The sequence below is a fragment of the Sesamum indicum genome, linkage group LG2 (assembly GCF_026168435.1).
Source record: "Sesamum indicum cultivar Baizhima isolate 11 linkage group LG2, ASM2616843v1, whole genome shotgun sequence".
Lineage (NCBI taxonomy): Eukaryota > Viridiplantae > Streptophyta > Magnoliopsida > Lamiales > Pedaliaceae > Sesamum > Sesamum indicum.
Genome location: NC_142658.1, coordinates 20,838,747 through 20,855,691, shown reverse-complemented (window position 1 = coordinate 20,855,691; position 16,945 = coordinate 20,838,747). Strand labels below are relative to the sequence as shown.

Genomic DNA, 16,945 nt, shown 5'->3' with positions numbered 1-16,945 from the left:
GTGCAAGAGTTACATGATGCAAACGGCGCGATCAACGTTGAACTTTACACGGCTGCAATCTTTTCATTCAACGGAAAGAACGAGAAAATGTCGTATCACACACAATTCACAACGAGGTAGGGGAATAGGGATGTACGGATGTATTAATACTCAATTTTTATTTTACTTTACTTTAATTTAATTTGCTACTCTTTTTCCTTCCCAGCTTTGGATTCCGTCATTCCATTAAAGGGCCGGTGCCTCCTTATCTACGAATTTTCTTTTATCTTTTTAAATGTAAGTATTTTATTAGATTTATTAATAAATAAGTAGGAAATCTTGTTTAATTTCCACTTGGACATAGGCATTTCTAGCAAAAAAGAAATAAATATTAAATTTTAAAATAAAATTTACTCGCTTAAAATTTCCACACACCTTTTTTTTTTAATTAAGTTGCATGAATCTTAAATTTGGATAAACAAAAAAAATGTTAAAATATTGGAATTATTGTATTTAATTTAAATGAAGTTTTAATGTCCAGTGTTAAATTGATTAGCCAATTTCGATGGCAGCAAAAGAACATCTACCCATTTCTCAAAATGATGTATAAAACAAACGTATAAACATATACACTTCAATTATACAAGTACGTAGAGGAACAATGTATATAGATGTCACGTGACAGTAATGTTGACACTTAATGAGACATCTGCATTTAATTCATTTTATGGATGGTGTGATCACGTGACACGAAAACAAGTGGGCGCATGGAGTGCATGGCCCCTGCTGGTGTACGTACGGTAGAGTGTGGGTACGGAGTGGTTGGGGTTGGGGAACAAATAGTTAATAAGTTGATGTAATGAAAAAAAATATACACGTTTGCAAGCACATAAATCAGGGTTTATGTTTTAGGCAGTCGTCCAGTGATTTTAGTTTTATTTCATACGTTTTTGCACATTTTTGCTATGTATATGTATGATTGATAGTTGTTAGTCGTGTGTTTGTCGACTTGATTCAATTATTAGTATTTTTCTTTACTAATTAATTTACCAAAGTTGTCTTAGTCATATTTTAAAAAAATATATACGTTTTAGGATAATAATTCAACGCCAGAAATATATATTAAAAATTATTTTAAATTTTAAATAAGATAAAATAATAAGATATAGGACGGAAAACTCCCTGACCATCGCAAAGTCTCAGCCAAATAACACAATTCTATAGCAAAAAATTCTTATATTCCTATCAAGTATAACTTTTTGAACTTACATAATTGTTCTTCCATATCCATAATTAATTACGGTCAAGACAGAAAATGAAATCTCTATAATACAAAACACACGATGAGGTTAATTAAAAATAAATCTGAGCACAAGATATGTTTAGTACTGCTCAAGGCATAATCACTTAATTATGTTTTGCCGGAATCATGACAGCATTTGTTTATTGTTTAACTGATGAGCAGATCCCGTTTTATCAACATGTAATAACATTATAATTCTGATTTCCCCTGATGATGCACAACTTCAAATTTCACCGACTTCTTCAGACCTGATAACAAAAATTATTACAATAATTAACTGAAACTCAAAAGTTGCCGTGAATTTGTTGACTGCTTTTTTTTTTCCTTTTATAAGATGAGATCGATTCATTATATCATTTGATAAATTCAATTAATTTAGTACATTGTTAATGAAAATTAAGTATGATTCAATAATTTATACATCGATTATTTCAATTTTAACGAATACTCAATAAATACAACTACCATAAAAATTGATATATATATATATATATATACCTCACATTGTTATAAAACTTGAACCTTCAACCTTTCGATTGTAAGATGTCAATTTTACCATGCAAGCAAATGCCTCATTATTGGTTGAGATTTGTAACCTATTCATAACCAATATATATATAATCTAGTGGAAATAGCACACTCAATGTTGCATAAAGAAGGGCATCAATTTACTTTATACTTATATAATTATACAAAATTAATTAGATATAATAAATATAACTTTTATTTTATATATGTTGTATCGTGGTTTTATTTCAAAACAAAATAAATGAATTTGATAGGTTTCATCAATTTGATAGATATATATTGTAAAATATATGGAGTCATGGAGATACAAAAAATTACAATGTAATGGAGTTGAAAATAACCAAAACAAAGTAGAGAGAAGTGAGAAAAAGAAAATTAATTGCCATTTCTTTTCTTTTTTTTTTTTTAATATGAGGTTAATTATTTAGTCAATACATATAAACCATAAATAAATATTGTATGTTTGTAATTTCATACACAATAAGTAAATTTGCATAATTATCAAATTAAATTGTTTTTTATTAATTAGTCATAGAAATTTAATTTATATTTTTCTTTGATATTGGAATAATATCATATAACATAGTAAGTAAAATATAAAAAATTCTAAAATATAAAATATGTGAAAGTATAAATATTATTAGCATTAAATTATTAAAATTATATGAAAATTTCAATATCAACATTAGATGTGCAATTCTAAAAACTAAAAAGGTCAGTTTGAATTAAATTATTAGGATTAAGATAAAGTAATCTAAAAGAATATTGAATTTATTCACAAAAAAGTCAAAGCAACTAAAAATACTACTTAAATGCTTCTGCTTAAAAGTGTTTTTTTCTTAATAATTTCAAATAACTCAAAAGTGATTTTCTAAAATAAAAAATAGAAAACACTTTCTCCAAAACTCTTGCTTGCAAAAACTCCCTGCGACAATATTTTTGACCATAGGAATACGATGAGAAGAGAATGAAACGAGAAACATTTACTTTTGAATAGCAATAAAAATTGATATAAAGTTAATTACATTTAAAGTTCTTTTAAAAATATAAAATTATATTTTCTCCTAATTTTTTTTTTTGAAATTATACTTACAAAATTCTTCATTTACACGCAACTCTCTTCTGCTAGGGCTTTGGAAGAAAAATACTGTCATTAGCAAAAAAAATATTACATAAATTTTTAATTTTATCGTCATTTTGTATTTTTATATTTATAAAGGGATACATGTAATGTATATATAGAGTGAGGTTAACATTATTACATTTTTCCCCTCATAAATACAAAATTATTATATAAAAATATTGAATAAAGGGTAAAATTAAAAATTTATATAATTTTTTGCTGAAGCAGTATTTTTCGTCCAAAATCCTAATGAAAGGGTAACATGTGTAAATAGTGAATTTTCAAAGGGGAAATAAATATAATTTCAAAACTTTTTTGCTGGCAAGTATAATTTCACATTTTTGGAGAGGGTCTAAGTGTAATTAATTAAGATCTGATGAATTTTAAGATGATTAGGTGTGAGTGACCAGACATAATATATAGCAAATTCTGAGGAATACAATGAAAATCGAGTTTAATATTTGATTCTTAATTACTTCTCAAAACCTAAAGATCCTGAAAATAATTAAAGACATGGAAATTTCAACCAGATTTTGGAAATTAATGATACCTACCAATTATTTATAGTAAGCGTAATGATAGTATCAAAGAGAGAAGGTAAGTCGAAGAAATTCTACGAATCAGTTTGTTTGTAATATATTTATGAAAGGCAACTCCAATTATATTAATGTAATATAATAAAATCTATGTAATGTTACTATAAATATCATAGTTGTGTTTTTTAATGTAATGAGTTATAGTAATACATAATCTGATGCAAGAAAGTGACATATGGCAACAAAATTCACCTACCATGCAATAAAAGTTATAAATTCCATCAAATTATATATGCATTTGAATTACATAATCTAGTCTTTTGAAATTTGGTCCATTGCAATTAATGAGGATTTTTCAAATGTGACCAAAGTATCTGACCAAATTTATTACCAAAATTTTAAATACAACGCTCAATTACATACTATGTGAACACTAAACGTAACATGACCTTAATTTAACAATGTCTAAAATTAAACATGTATTGTACCAAAACATCCTTATAAGCACTACTATTTACACTGCTGCCCATCTTCTTCAATATTAGGATTTCTTTTTAAATGAAAAAGAAAAAAAATAGGGTTTCTATATAATTAGCTCAAAAAAATTATAATAATGATAATAACTTGGATTAAGTGGCTGGAGAAATTGCATTGTTGGAATTCTTGGGTGAGTTTTTTTCTATTTCATATTTGATGATATTCTAAATTATGATGTTATAATAAAAATTGACCAACTCCTTACAAAAAATATTAAAAAAGATGGTAATATCAACTCTTATCATCAAATTTTAACTACAAAAACATAAATTTGTAATTTTATAATAAAATCACAAAAGAATATCTGATATCGCTTCTTATATATAATAAGAGATACCTGTTTCAGAGTAGCATCATCAAAGAATGAGTACGATTTTGATTCAAATAGAGATTATTCTATGGAGCCAACAAAAGATGTCGTTTTGAAAAGTTCAACCATTTTGAGATATTTAGGTTGAGGGGGTTACGCACTCTGCCGCCAACGAGTGACGAATTAAAATTACCCTTATTGTGGAGAAGGTATTGGTGATGTAATTGCTGCGAGATTTTGGTTGTAAAGGATTTCGAGGTTCTTGATTTGGCTAAGTGAAAAATAAATTTATTTCAGAATATTTTAATATTTTAATTTCCATGTTTTTATAATCGAGTTTAGTTGACCCAATTCGTAGGAAGCTTTTATGATCGTCGATTTCACGATCGATTTATGGTCTAGATTTAAACTTGTCACTTAAATATGATTGATCTAAGTGGATTGTCGCTTTAAATGCCCATAAGGTACGAGGAACCAATTTTCATCTGTATTTTTCTATATTTCGTATTTTTTTATTTATTTAATCGTAATAACTTGAATATCGACAACTTAAATCAAGTCAGAGCTTTAGTTGAAGTCTAAGCTAGTAGCTCGTAACTTTTCTCAGCAAAAAAGGACAAGATCACATCAAATACGACTTAGATCAATTCCAATTAAGTTTAGCCTTATTAATTTAGACATCGATCAGGTAATTTGCAAAAGTAGCATCCGAAACTCTACCCTCAAGAGGAGTTCAATTCTAAAGAGAGAACACATGAAAAAAAATCATCTAATATAATAATAAAAAATTAATAATACATCATCATTAATGTAAAAAAATTGTAATTTAAAAATAAAAATAATTACCACTAAAAAAATTGTAGTGGAGGATACCAATTATAAACCAAAGTAAAAGTTATTGATAATAATTCAAAATAAATTCCATAGTTCCATTCGTGTCAAGACTCAAAAGAAACAAATCAAAATACGAAGCAATCAAATATATACCAAAATTAAGAAAATATTAAGGATGACTTCTAACAAAATAAAAATAATAATAATAATAAAATGATGACTCACTTACACAGTGGCATAGTTGTGAATTCTCCCAACCACAGCCCCTAAATACAATCACCTTCGCAATTAGTTGAAATAAGATTACCGGGAATTCAGGAACCGGCCGCCAGGTTAATACGTTGCCCAGTCGCAGCAAACAGTAACGCACACAACTATACGCGTACCCCACGCATCATACCATTACGTGTGCACCAACTCCTGGAAAACAATTCATCTCAATTGGGTCCGTGACATCACGCGAGGGGAAGAGAGTATAGAAAAAAGACCTACTGCTAAGGAATCTTACACCAACCATGGGGCATTACATGGTGTGTCATGACATAAGGGATGAGGATGGGCGATGGTCATGCCTCATGGATGGCCATGGCCAGCTCACCATGCATTTAATACCATACCCCAAATACACAATACAAAATCTGCGAATACGCTATATATACGCCCCCACATACCCCGTTTTGGTGCCCCCATCTAATTTTTGACCGCGACAGGAAAAGCGGAGGCCAGAGAAATACACACAGACAACACAGTGACACGCTGTGGGATTGAGAGAAAGTCTCCAAAGGGTAAAAAGAAAGGTCAGAGAGAGTGATAAAAGGACAAGGCAGAGGAGAACCGTAGAGCCATACTGCGTATGTATGTATGTTTGTGAATATTTTTATTTATTTGTTTGTTTTTTTTCCTTGAGATTTGCGTTCTTGGTCAGTCAATTGATGTGTTGTTGTTGTGAAAGGAAAGGAACCAAGAAAAAAAAACGGAAAAAAAGAAAAAAAAAAAGAATTGAATATTGATCGTCTACTTTTTGGACTCTATATTACTCACACAAGCACCATCTTGCCCAAGAGTTTAGAACCTTTTTCTTGTTAGTGGTAGAAGAGGTCTATGTCACTGTTGTTGCTGCAAGTTTTTCGATAATACCATAACCCTGATCTTTGTCATGTTGTATACTGGCAAAAAATCATAACCATAGATACCTAATCCCTTTTCTACACTCTCCAGAGTGTTTCAACTTCTTGGGTTCTTGATAGATATTGATACAGAGAGATTTATCTTTATCTCTATTATAAATAGGTGTATCTGATCCGACTTTTTCGCTCTTTTTGTTTTTGGGTGCTCTTTTCTCTGAAGTGTGAAGAGGAGGAGAAGGGAACTTATTGAGACAAGGAGGTTTGGAGCAAGAGATTTTATGTCGGCAAGTTCTGATTTGGCTGTTGTGTTTGGGGCTCCGCTGAAGCTCTGTTTCTCATCTGTTTCTTCATTTTCTGCTCACTGCATGCGAAAATCCCTCTGCTGTGCACTTCAGCAGAGCACCCACTTTTTCTTCCCAACTGTTTCGATGCGTTTGAGGCCCAAAAGGTACAATCACTCGCCTTCAAGCCCTCTTGATTTTGGTTCTTGTCTCTTTATAGCTTGTTTTCTTTTTTGTTCATTCTTTGTGCTTTCAGTGGTTTTAGATGGGTTTATGGGTGGTTTTAGGGGGTTTTATGGGCTGATCTGATATATTTTTGTTTTAATTCTTGTGGGTTTTTGTTTGTGTTGCAGGACCTGTTCTGGAGTTGAGTGCTTTGGGGGTTATCACATAAATCGATTATTCAATATTTTCTTGTTCTTGAGAGGTCCTCTGACTTAACAACTCCTTGATTCAAAGCCCTTTGATTTTCCTGTAACTTTTTTTTTCCTTTTCCTTCTGTTATTTAATTGATTTGTTCCGGTGAGAGACGATTTTGCGGGTATTCTTTTTGAGGGGTTTTTGAGTGAGAAAGAAATATGCCGGAGCCTCGGAAACCAGTTCCATTGAGTGAAGAAACTTTGAGCAGAAAGCCAAGAACCAGGCCTGAACCCGCTAGACCCATGAGGAAAGTCCGAATCATTTGCAACGACCCGGATGCTACCGACTCTTCTGATGACGAGGGAGTGGGTGAAAAGAAGGTCAAACGCATAGTTCGTGAGGTTTGTTTTCCAATCGGAGACTCTTGTCGAGAGTTTAAACCTGTTGAATCGGAGAGTTCTATTCAGGACAGTAACAATGGCGAGAAAAACCCCAAGAAAAAGAGGGCTTTCCCCTTGATGGAAAGCAAGCCCAGTCCTGTTACGGGTAAATACAGAGGCGTTCGGCAGCGCAAATGGGGCAAGTGGGCCGCGGAAATACGCGATCCTATCAAGCATAAGAGGGTCTGGCTGGGTACTTACAACACTGCTGAGGAGGCATCGAGAGCTTACGAACTGAAACGGTTGGAATTCGAGGCTTTGGCTAACAGCGTGGACTCTTCATATGAGAAGAGTTCGAATGATGATACTAACAGAACTGTTTGTTCTGTAGTGGTTTCTGAACATGTTGAGATCCTGAAGCAGCAGAAAGAAGCTGTTGTTTCTGCATCTGAGGACTCTAGTGGAAGTGCAGCCTCACTCACTTCCCACACATCTCCGTCATCAGTGCTCGAATTGGATTCTTTAACATCGGCTTTGGGAGTTAATGAGAAGCGTGAGGATGAGAAGGCTAACGATGTGCCTTTACTTGAGAAGAAAGTAGTCAATTCTGGTCTAATGGACGAGGAACTAATGGCATTGGCACAAATTGGAGGAGAGATGGACTTGGATTTTGAGCTCGAGTCGCTCATGGTGGGCGATGATTTCACCGCATCATTGGATGACTATGTTTGCGACTTTGAGGATTTGCCTATTTGTGGGCTTGAAGACACCGATGAGCCGAGCGCTTTGCCGGATTTTGACTTTGACTTCAACTTGGAGGCTTGCAACGAAGCCCTTGCATGGATGGATGATACACCACCTCTGATGAATGGAGCACCACCCCTCAATATAGCATGCCCATGAGTTTTGCAGCTAGTAGAGTTATCTTATTAATATTAGTATTTAAGTTATTACATAGAGTGTTCTCTTCAAGAACTGGACAATTTAGTCTTGAGGGTTTTTTTAAAGAGCCTGTTTGCTTGTTAAGGGAGATTTTTGTGCGAGGGATGACGGAGTTTGAAGGTTCCTTTGGGTTTTCTTGTGCTGTTAGAGCCGTCCAAGGGGGGCTTCAAGCTCTGTGGTTTTGCTGTTGCAGATTTTGCTTATTACTGTGTTTTGTCCCTCTTCCCTCTCTATCTTATTGATATATATATGTGAGATGTAATGAATTTCATGTTTTATGCAGTTGGTTTTTCCCTATGATACTTGTGCTTGCTTTATTCTTTCTCTGTACTTGTGCTTGCCTTGGTTGAATGGATATGAACGAATCACTTTTTGTCTGATGAGTTTTGGATATTTTCTTATGATACAATGGCCGTGTACGATGAGTTTTGGATATTTTTCGATAGCACAAGAATTGTGTTAGCCAGTAATCTGTAAGTATCTTTATTAAATGTATTTGTTTTCGGGTTATATTGTGACATATTGTATTGGTACGAAAATAGGTGTTACAGACACAAAGCCATATTTTTAGTACTATCGCACTAACTTCTTTGTAATTCTAAAAAATACCCTTCGATCTATAAAATACCAACTTGTTTAATTTTTAAAGTTTTATATTAACTGAAAGTTAAGTTTTTTCTTTTTCTTGAAGAATGATGTGTTTTAATTTATTTATAATAAAATTTTAAAATATAAAAAAGTTATTAATTATATTAATTGAGAAAGGTCTAGTAATAAAATAATGAAAAGACAGTTAAAATATCAGTTTTCCATTAGCGAAAATGAAATGGGAGTGTTTTCAAGGATCTTATGGTTGAAAGTCACATATTCCTAATGTTGGGATTGGGTTCATTATAGTGCTCTGCATATGCTATCCTATCACAGTGCTGGTCCCTTTCTTAATTACTTTGATTAGTAACTCTTATTTCTTATTAGAGGGTTGATGTGCCAATGATGTTACAAACTACTCATTCATTCTATCTATCATCTTGGAGTTGAGTAATGATTGAGGAACACTCACACTCACACTCCATCATTCACTCAAAATCATCAAATTTTAATGAAAACTTTAAAATTTGTCCAATATATCACAAACAACTCTTTTTTTTTAAAGAATAGCGAAAACGTTGGAGTTCAACACATACTTAAACAGTAGAGTCCCAACTTAGTTTAAATAAATATTAAATTAGGTTGCTTTTTAAAGGGATACTTACACTTGTGTTCATAAAATTTTGTGTAATGATAGACTTCTGTATTTTAGAGAATTATATTTCGTATTTTTGAAATTTGCATATTGTCTAATAAGTAGGGTTTTTTGTTAGTCAAAATTAAATAAATTTATTAACAGTAACAAAAATAAAAAAAAATTTAAAATTTATTATTGATTGATTTGTTACTCACTTATTGCAGGTCAAATAAATTTTTCTAACTAAACTACCTTTATAACGATGAAGATATACCTCATTACATATATTAACGTGTGAAAATGTATAAGAGTAATTTGGTCACAAAAATATTTATTTGACTGACTATAAATTAGTAAAAAGTTAATGGGGGATAAATATGGATATTTTTATCTGTCTTTTATTAATATCAACAAATTCGATGAATTTGACTACTCACGAGGATTTATTTGTTAGACAAAAGCAAATATTAGGGGTACTAGATGTTATTTTTTAAACTATAGAAATTCTTTTGTAATTACACCAAATTTCAAGAGATGGAATGTAATTATCCCTCTATTAGATTAATTCAAACAGCTATAAAGTTTAAAAATTCTCTAGTATACGAGCAATAATAGTAATTAGCAATTGAAATATACTCGATACTGTGTATAATTTAACATTTTATTATATTTCTTTTTACTTGTTAATACTTTTTCAATAGGGTTAACAAATTACCCTCTTGTATTATACGGAAATGAACAAATTATCTTTTTGTGAAAAAAAATAGCAAATTACTCCCTTGTGAAAAGAAAATAGAGCAATTACACAACTCATGCGAGTTCATGTAATTCACGCGTTTTTTTTTAATTTTTTAATTTTTTATTATGAAATTATATTTTAAACCTTATTTAATAACCATTGGATCTAATTTGAATCTAAGTTCCAAAATGAATTAGTAAATCTACTGTTAAAATTTTGATTTATTTCAATTGATGGTTAATATTTAAACAAATATAAAAACTTAAATAATATAAATAAAATATATTTAAAAATATATATTTTATAATTAATTGATATATATAAAATTGTACTATTTATTTAATAAAAATTACATTTATATTATATACAGAGAGAGAAACAACAACAGGGACGAGGGAGGGGGTTGGGAAGCGACGACAATGGTGATGTGGAAGGGAAGACAGAGGGATAGAAGCGGCAAAAGAAGGGGAAAGGGGAGGCAGAGAGGGAAGGAGGAGGAGGGAGGGGAAGGGAGATGGGGCAGCGGTGACTATTATAAGGGGGCAGAGTAATTATATAATAAGTGTAATATATTTTTTATATAATTAATATTTAATTTAATATAATTAATTAATTATATGATAACTATATTACACTATTTTATAACTAATTTGATTCAATGGAATTTTCGACTAAAAATTTTCCACTAGCATAAACTCTTACGTTGAACGATGTCGTCTTTTTGTAGTGGAAAATTGCGATCTCACTAAACTTTGACATCACCGGCATTGAGCCCGACGCCTACCCCGACCCCGACATCGACGTTTGGAATTTGGCAAATGCCGCCTCGCCATCTTTGACCATTAACTTAATTGTTGTCTGGTGAGAAAAGTCTAAAATGCCCTTGTGACAGTTTGAATTGAAGGACAAAAAAGTTGGACTTGCTCTAATTTTAGCTGTTATTAGGAGCAGTTGGGTGTACTCAATGTGTGTGTGTGTGGGAATTAAAATAAATGACATTGGTATTTATATAAAATAAATTAAGCACAATGCTTTTCTTTTCTTTTCTTTTTTTTTTATGTCATAATAACAATTGAAATAAGACGTCTTTTAAAAGAAATTATACTTATAGGTTTACCAAGTATATCTCGATAAAAAAAAAAATGAAGGTATTTTTGTACATTTATATGACAAATTTGAGACTAAAAAGTGTTATGGAGGGGTAACATATAAAATTCGTATAATTAGTATAACAAACTTTAAAAATAATAATAATGATAAAGTAAGAAAGCAATGATAGTTGGAGGACAAAATGTATTTAACCCTTATAATTAAGGTGCAGAAGAATGAAGAATTGGGAGTTAGGTGTGGGCATGTGGAATTCAAGTCTTAATTTTTTTTTTTGGATAAATATAAGTTTAATTAATAAAATAAGATCGTATAGTACAACAATGCTCAACTAGTGATTTCTCCCTCGATAGATTAAGGAATACGCCATAATCTATATAATTTAAGTCTTAAAATTGGTGGGGAGTGGGGCATGAGATAAGATGAATGAGTTGTTGGTAGGTGGGCATTTTGACACGCGTACTAATTTGTTGCTTGTTGTGTTTGACAAAATCAATTTGCTTTACTTTTTGATGGGCCTAATCAGAAAATAGCAGTAATAATTGTCAAATTTTGAGTCTTAAAGTCTGGTGGCATAGAGATAGAGAGAGTGGGTTGCCAGAAATTTGTTTCCTACAGTCAAATTTTAATTATTGTGATGGAATGTGACGCCAATCCACCCACACTCATATAACTTATGATGATCTATATGTACACACCCACACTCAAACCTAGATGTACTCCTACATATGATGAAAATACAACATTTTGAAGATTTGTTGCCCCCCACAATCCCCTCTTTTTTCTTTTCTTTTTTTTTTTTTTAATATAATTACACTCTTCTCCTTTAAAATTTAATGTAATTATACGTAATTCCTCATGAAAGACAACATCTCTACTGACGAAAACACTTTTATATCAAGATCAATGCATGTAATGTCAACCTTTTGGCAATGCATGTAATCAAGAAAAACACATTTAGATGCTCCACATTCACATTGACGTAGTGGTTTGAGAAAACTCTCCACAGTCTCTTTGGAAATGTAGTTTCGTACTGAAGAAGTGACCATAAAATAATTCCTAATCCATTGCTCATATTCACCTAAGTCTTCTTTGGGTTTTGGATTCTTGCAAGCCCAATTTCATTTTTGCCCCCAAGGCTATTCATATAGATATGCTCCAGGACAGGTAATTTTTCCCATCCAAAAGTGAAGAAACAAGGCTTATCCTAGGATTATCTAATGCTTGTACCTTCATCATTTTTTATTCTTCTGCTACCTTCTTTTCTTTATTCGATTTGTCTTCTGCTTCAGCCTGAATATTGGGTTTCAGTAATGCAAACCAAAAACGTATGACTTTAAAGAAAGCAAAAAGTTTTAAGAACCATCAGAAATGGCTCTGGTAGCATGTAGAGAGCTCAAATATATAAGAAGAAAGAAATCATTGAAAATATTTGTATAAAATTGCAGCTTTAATTTACAAATCATATCCAGTTTACAAGAAAAATCCTCTTTGAATAGAGGAGCTGAAACAGAGGTTTAACAAGAATCTATTAAGCCTTAACTAAACTAACTGCCACTACTTAACTAACTGTCAAGAAAAGGATACTAACGGTTGTACAGGGAAAAACGCTACTGCACCTAACAAAGGCGTAAAAATGAAAAGACAATTAACAAAACATTAGCTCTAAAGAAAGAGGATAAAACGCTAGAGGAGACAAGCAATTTCACAGCTACTCTGCTTTCCTTCAAAGTTAAATAACGTATATTTGACATTAATTTTTACCAAATTTTGTGGACGTAAATATACAAAGAGTAGGTTGACAACTTGAGCAAAATTGAAGAGCATACAGATAAGTTACAAAATATCAATACTAACCTTAAATTAAATAACATCAACGTATATTCCACACAAATGCATTATTCTAGTGCACAACGTTAGTACAAAAAATTTGTTCAATTTGCATTAATAATCATAGTGGAGGTCTTCACTTGAAAGTTTTTAATTTTAATAGATTCAATAAAAATTTAATAAATCACAAGAAAACCTAAATTATGAAATTAATATACAATTATAGAAAAAAGTAATAATAAATTTTATAACAAATATAATATCACTTATGACATTTTCATCATACCTAAATTTAGCATTTCTTTCTTCACACCTATACTAAGTAACCAAACTTTGAACCATTATTTTTTGCTGTTAATTTTGTCAAGAAAACAACAACCATTCATCATGTCAAATGTTTGGTGATTGAATAACATGTGGACTATAAGTTGATCGGTTCACCCCTACCCTCCTCTCCCACAAATCACGATTAATAAATTCACTGTAAATATGTAAGGTTTGGAATATGTCTATATCGATGTATGTATTTATAAATAAAAAAATTAATTAATTGGTTGAATTACTCTGCTCAGTTGTTAGATGAGACGTGATTTTGGTACGAGAAATTTAATGAGAAAGGAAAACAATATGTTAGAAAAAATATTTTCATTGACTTGGTTTCTTGGAAAAGTAATAAAAAAATTTAAATTTGAGAAAAGAAAATACCTTTCGTATGTTTTTTGGTAAAAAAACCAAAGTCACTTAGAAAATTTGTACACTAATTAATTTTTTCTTTTCGCTCAATATGCCCTTTTTTTCCATCTTTAATCCCAGTAAAGTGTAAGAAAGTGAAAGTAAGAATTCAATTCCGGGGCCCCACTTATTATGGTGACTTTCTGCTGATTGGCTAAACACCATTGTCAGGTCCTTTTAACTTTGGATTTTTCAAATATATGTATAAAAAATATGCTTTTTAATCTCTTTCTGGTCTACTCCAAGGAATGAAAATTCCACATATTTATTTAATAATTTCTGGCTGACCAACCCTATATTTTCTACTATACCAAGCATGCAAACAAGCCCCCTTTGGATACTCTTTTCATATAATGTTGCATTTGAATCTAGCATTGATGGATCTAATTTTAAATTTAAAATAATAAATCTATCTAAATTATTTGATGTTGTAAAGAATTCTTATTTTTGAATTATAGTTTGTAACATGACAGTGAATCAAGTGTATTTAATATGAAGAAATTATTTCTCTAAATCCAAATCATTTCATCCAAATACAACTCTAAAGAAAGTTGTTTTGGACCGGCTAAAAGTTCCTAATTCCTATATCTTCCAAGTCTAATCGCCAGTGATCTTTGAAATGATTCAGAATTGAAAATTTTAAATACACTTTGTTCTATTTAAATGCAAATATGATGGAGATCACTATTTATTAGGCAATTGAAAATTTTAATTTGAATATATACAAATAATATATTTTTTAGATTTTTTATTTGATTTAGACGTTTTTAGTGTTAATAAATAAAACTTAATTATAAAACAAACTCACGTAAATACGTAGTGAACTAATATCAAATGTTATTTAAGACAAACTACCATTCAATTAGTGTTTTAATCTTCAAGACAATATTTTTACATAAATACAAAATAAATATATATTTAAAACATATGATATTTTTAACAAATAAGAATTTTTTTTGTCAATTAAAAAATTCAATTTTAATATTGAAGATAAAACTCCAGATAAATACTAAAGAATTATCAATATATTTAAAAGAGTTTATGTTTCTAACTCATGTTTTATTTATAATTTAAAATTTATTGCAATACTGGAGATAAAATTTTGGATATATGCAAAATAAATATTTAAAATAGATAATATTGCTAACCAATAAATTTTTTTCTTGACAATTAAAAAATTCAATTACAATTTCGGAGATAAGGTTTTGATAAGTACAAGGTAAATATTTAATATATTTAAGTAGATGATGTTTGGGACCACTAAGATTTTTTCTTAATAATTAAAAAATTCAAAATTACTAGAAATGACTATTCAGCCAAAATTACGTAATTTTGGTTAACCATAAAATTATTTTAATATGAAGTCAATTTTCAAATTGTTTCCTCAAATCAAAATTCACCGTTTCAACGTAATCTTAAAGAGTTTTCTCAACGAATAAATTTTATGATAAGTCCACTATTTTAAACCTAGGATTAAACAACAAAATATACAATGTTAAGAAGAATTCTTACTCAAATCAAATTTGGTCGGATCAAATTTATTACAGAACAAGTATCATATATTTATATGTAATTGATCACTTTTCTCAAAATGTACACCAACCATACGACAACTGTATTGCGTTTGTTATATAATTTATTCAAATTCGATCGAATTTGATTTGGATTAAATATTTTTCAATATTAGTCGTTTAAAAAATATGTTTGGAGAAAAATCTGAAGCAGCATGAGGTTTTATAAAAGCCCAATCACATAAATTTGAATGCTAGAGATCCACAAATATTTGGACTCGACCCATTAGGGTTTTGACTTATTCTTTCAAATCTTTTTCCATAAATACTTTGATATATTTTTTTTTCTTATTCCCACGAATCCCACCAACGTTAAATATGCGAATAGTATATTCCAATTTCTTGGTTGTTGCAGAAGCGTGAAACCCCAAAAATTATTCCAGACCAAAAAATGCTTAGAAACACGTCAATAAGTATGGCGCTCGCATTATCTATCTATTCACGCACTAAAATCGCATCTTTGCTTTGCACCACTCTCCAATCAAGAATTTTACATTTAATCAATCTTCTTCACTCTCCTCCTTTACATGGAAGATTTCTCACCCGACACAAGAACAATCAGAGTCTCATATTCCGATCCAGACGCCACCGATTCATCGTCGGATGAATCCGAGGAAACCCGGAAGAAATCGAAGAGAAAGGTCCACGAAATCGTTCTTGAAAATGCGAACAAGAAAATCAACTTTGGTTGTCCCGATTCTGACCCATCTCCCGTCGAATTGCTCATGGGCTGCAAGAAACTTCGCGGGCCGGCGGCGAGAACGAAGTTCGTCGGGGTACGGAGGAGAAATTGGGGCAAGTACTCTGCTGAAATTAGGGACCCGTTTGCGAAGAAACGTGTTTGGCTGGGCACCTTCAGCACCGCGGAAGAGGCTTCCAGGGCTTACCTTTCCAAGAAAGTTGAGATTGAGGAGAAGCTGAGAGCGAAACAGGGATTTAATTGGGTTCCCTGTGAGACACAAGATTCTCCGACCTCGGTTCTGGAAACTGAGACCTCGGAAACATCGAATCCAGAAAGTAAAAAAGTCAAATTCGGGTTTTTCCGCGGTGTGCAGGTAGTTGACCGGAATGGGTTCTTGATGGGGGAGTTCAGCAAGCTCGATGATCTCAGCATCTGCACATCGGACGATGATGGATTGTTGCCGGGACATCATAAGTCTTGACGTTTAACTCGAATGCTTGTTTGGTTGTTCCTGATTTTAGGTTCTTGCATTGAGCAACTAGCTTACGCATAATGTGTGTACATACTGTAACATAATCGCACTAATTATTATTTCTCTTTATATGTTGGATCACATTTTTTCCTTTTGTCTTTTCATGGAAAAGGGTATTGCATTAGCCAGATATACATAATTTTAGAAAATAAAACTGATCATTTTCATTTTGAAATGAAGTTATATTTTGACATATAGGATTCTTTTAAAACTGGTATTGGTTGAATGTGGAAAGAAAAACTTAATCATAAGTTGGTATGTGAGTATGCAACATTGTTGGAAATATT

At 31.3% G+C, this 16,945-nt stretch overlaps 2 protein-coding genes across 4 annotated transcripts; both read left to right on the top strand.

Moving 5' to 3' along the window:
* The first annotated feature begins 5,844 nt into the window (after positions 1–5,844).
* LOC105156390 (ethylene-responsive transcription factor ERF118) lies at positions 5,845–8,537 on the top strand. Of its 3 annotated transcripts, none has more exons than XM_088877405.1 (3): positions 5,845–6,001; positions 6,498–6,725; positions 6,912–8,537. In XM_088877405.1, the coding sequence occupies exon 3, from the start codon at positions 7,137–7,139 to the stop codon at positions 8,199–8,201; it is 1,065 nt and encodes a 354-aa protein (XP_088733531.1). In that variant the 5' UTR covers positions 5,845–6,001; positions 6,498–6,725; positions 6,912–7,136; the 3' UTR covers positions 8,202–8,537. The 3 variants fall into 3 exon arrangements, with proteins under 3 accessions (XP_088733531.1, XP_011070810.1, XP_088733530.1); XM_011072508.3 differs by having other exon boundaries at positions 5,846–6,005; XM_088877404.1 differs by having other exon boundaries at positions 5,846–6,009.
* A 7,245-nt stretch (positions 8,538–15,782) lies between these two features.
* Positions 15,783–16,729, top strand: LOC105156389 (ethylene-responsive transcription factor ERF070). The gene has a single exon (XM_011072505.3). It carries the CDS (start codon positions 15,972–15,974, stop codon positions 16,605–16,607), a length of 636 nt encoding a protein of 211 aa, XP_011070807.1. The 5' UTR covers positions 15,783–15,971; the 3' UTR covers positions 16,608–16,729.
* Positions 16,730–16,945: the final 216 nt, after the last annotated feature.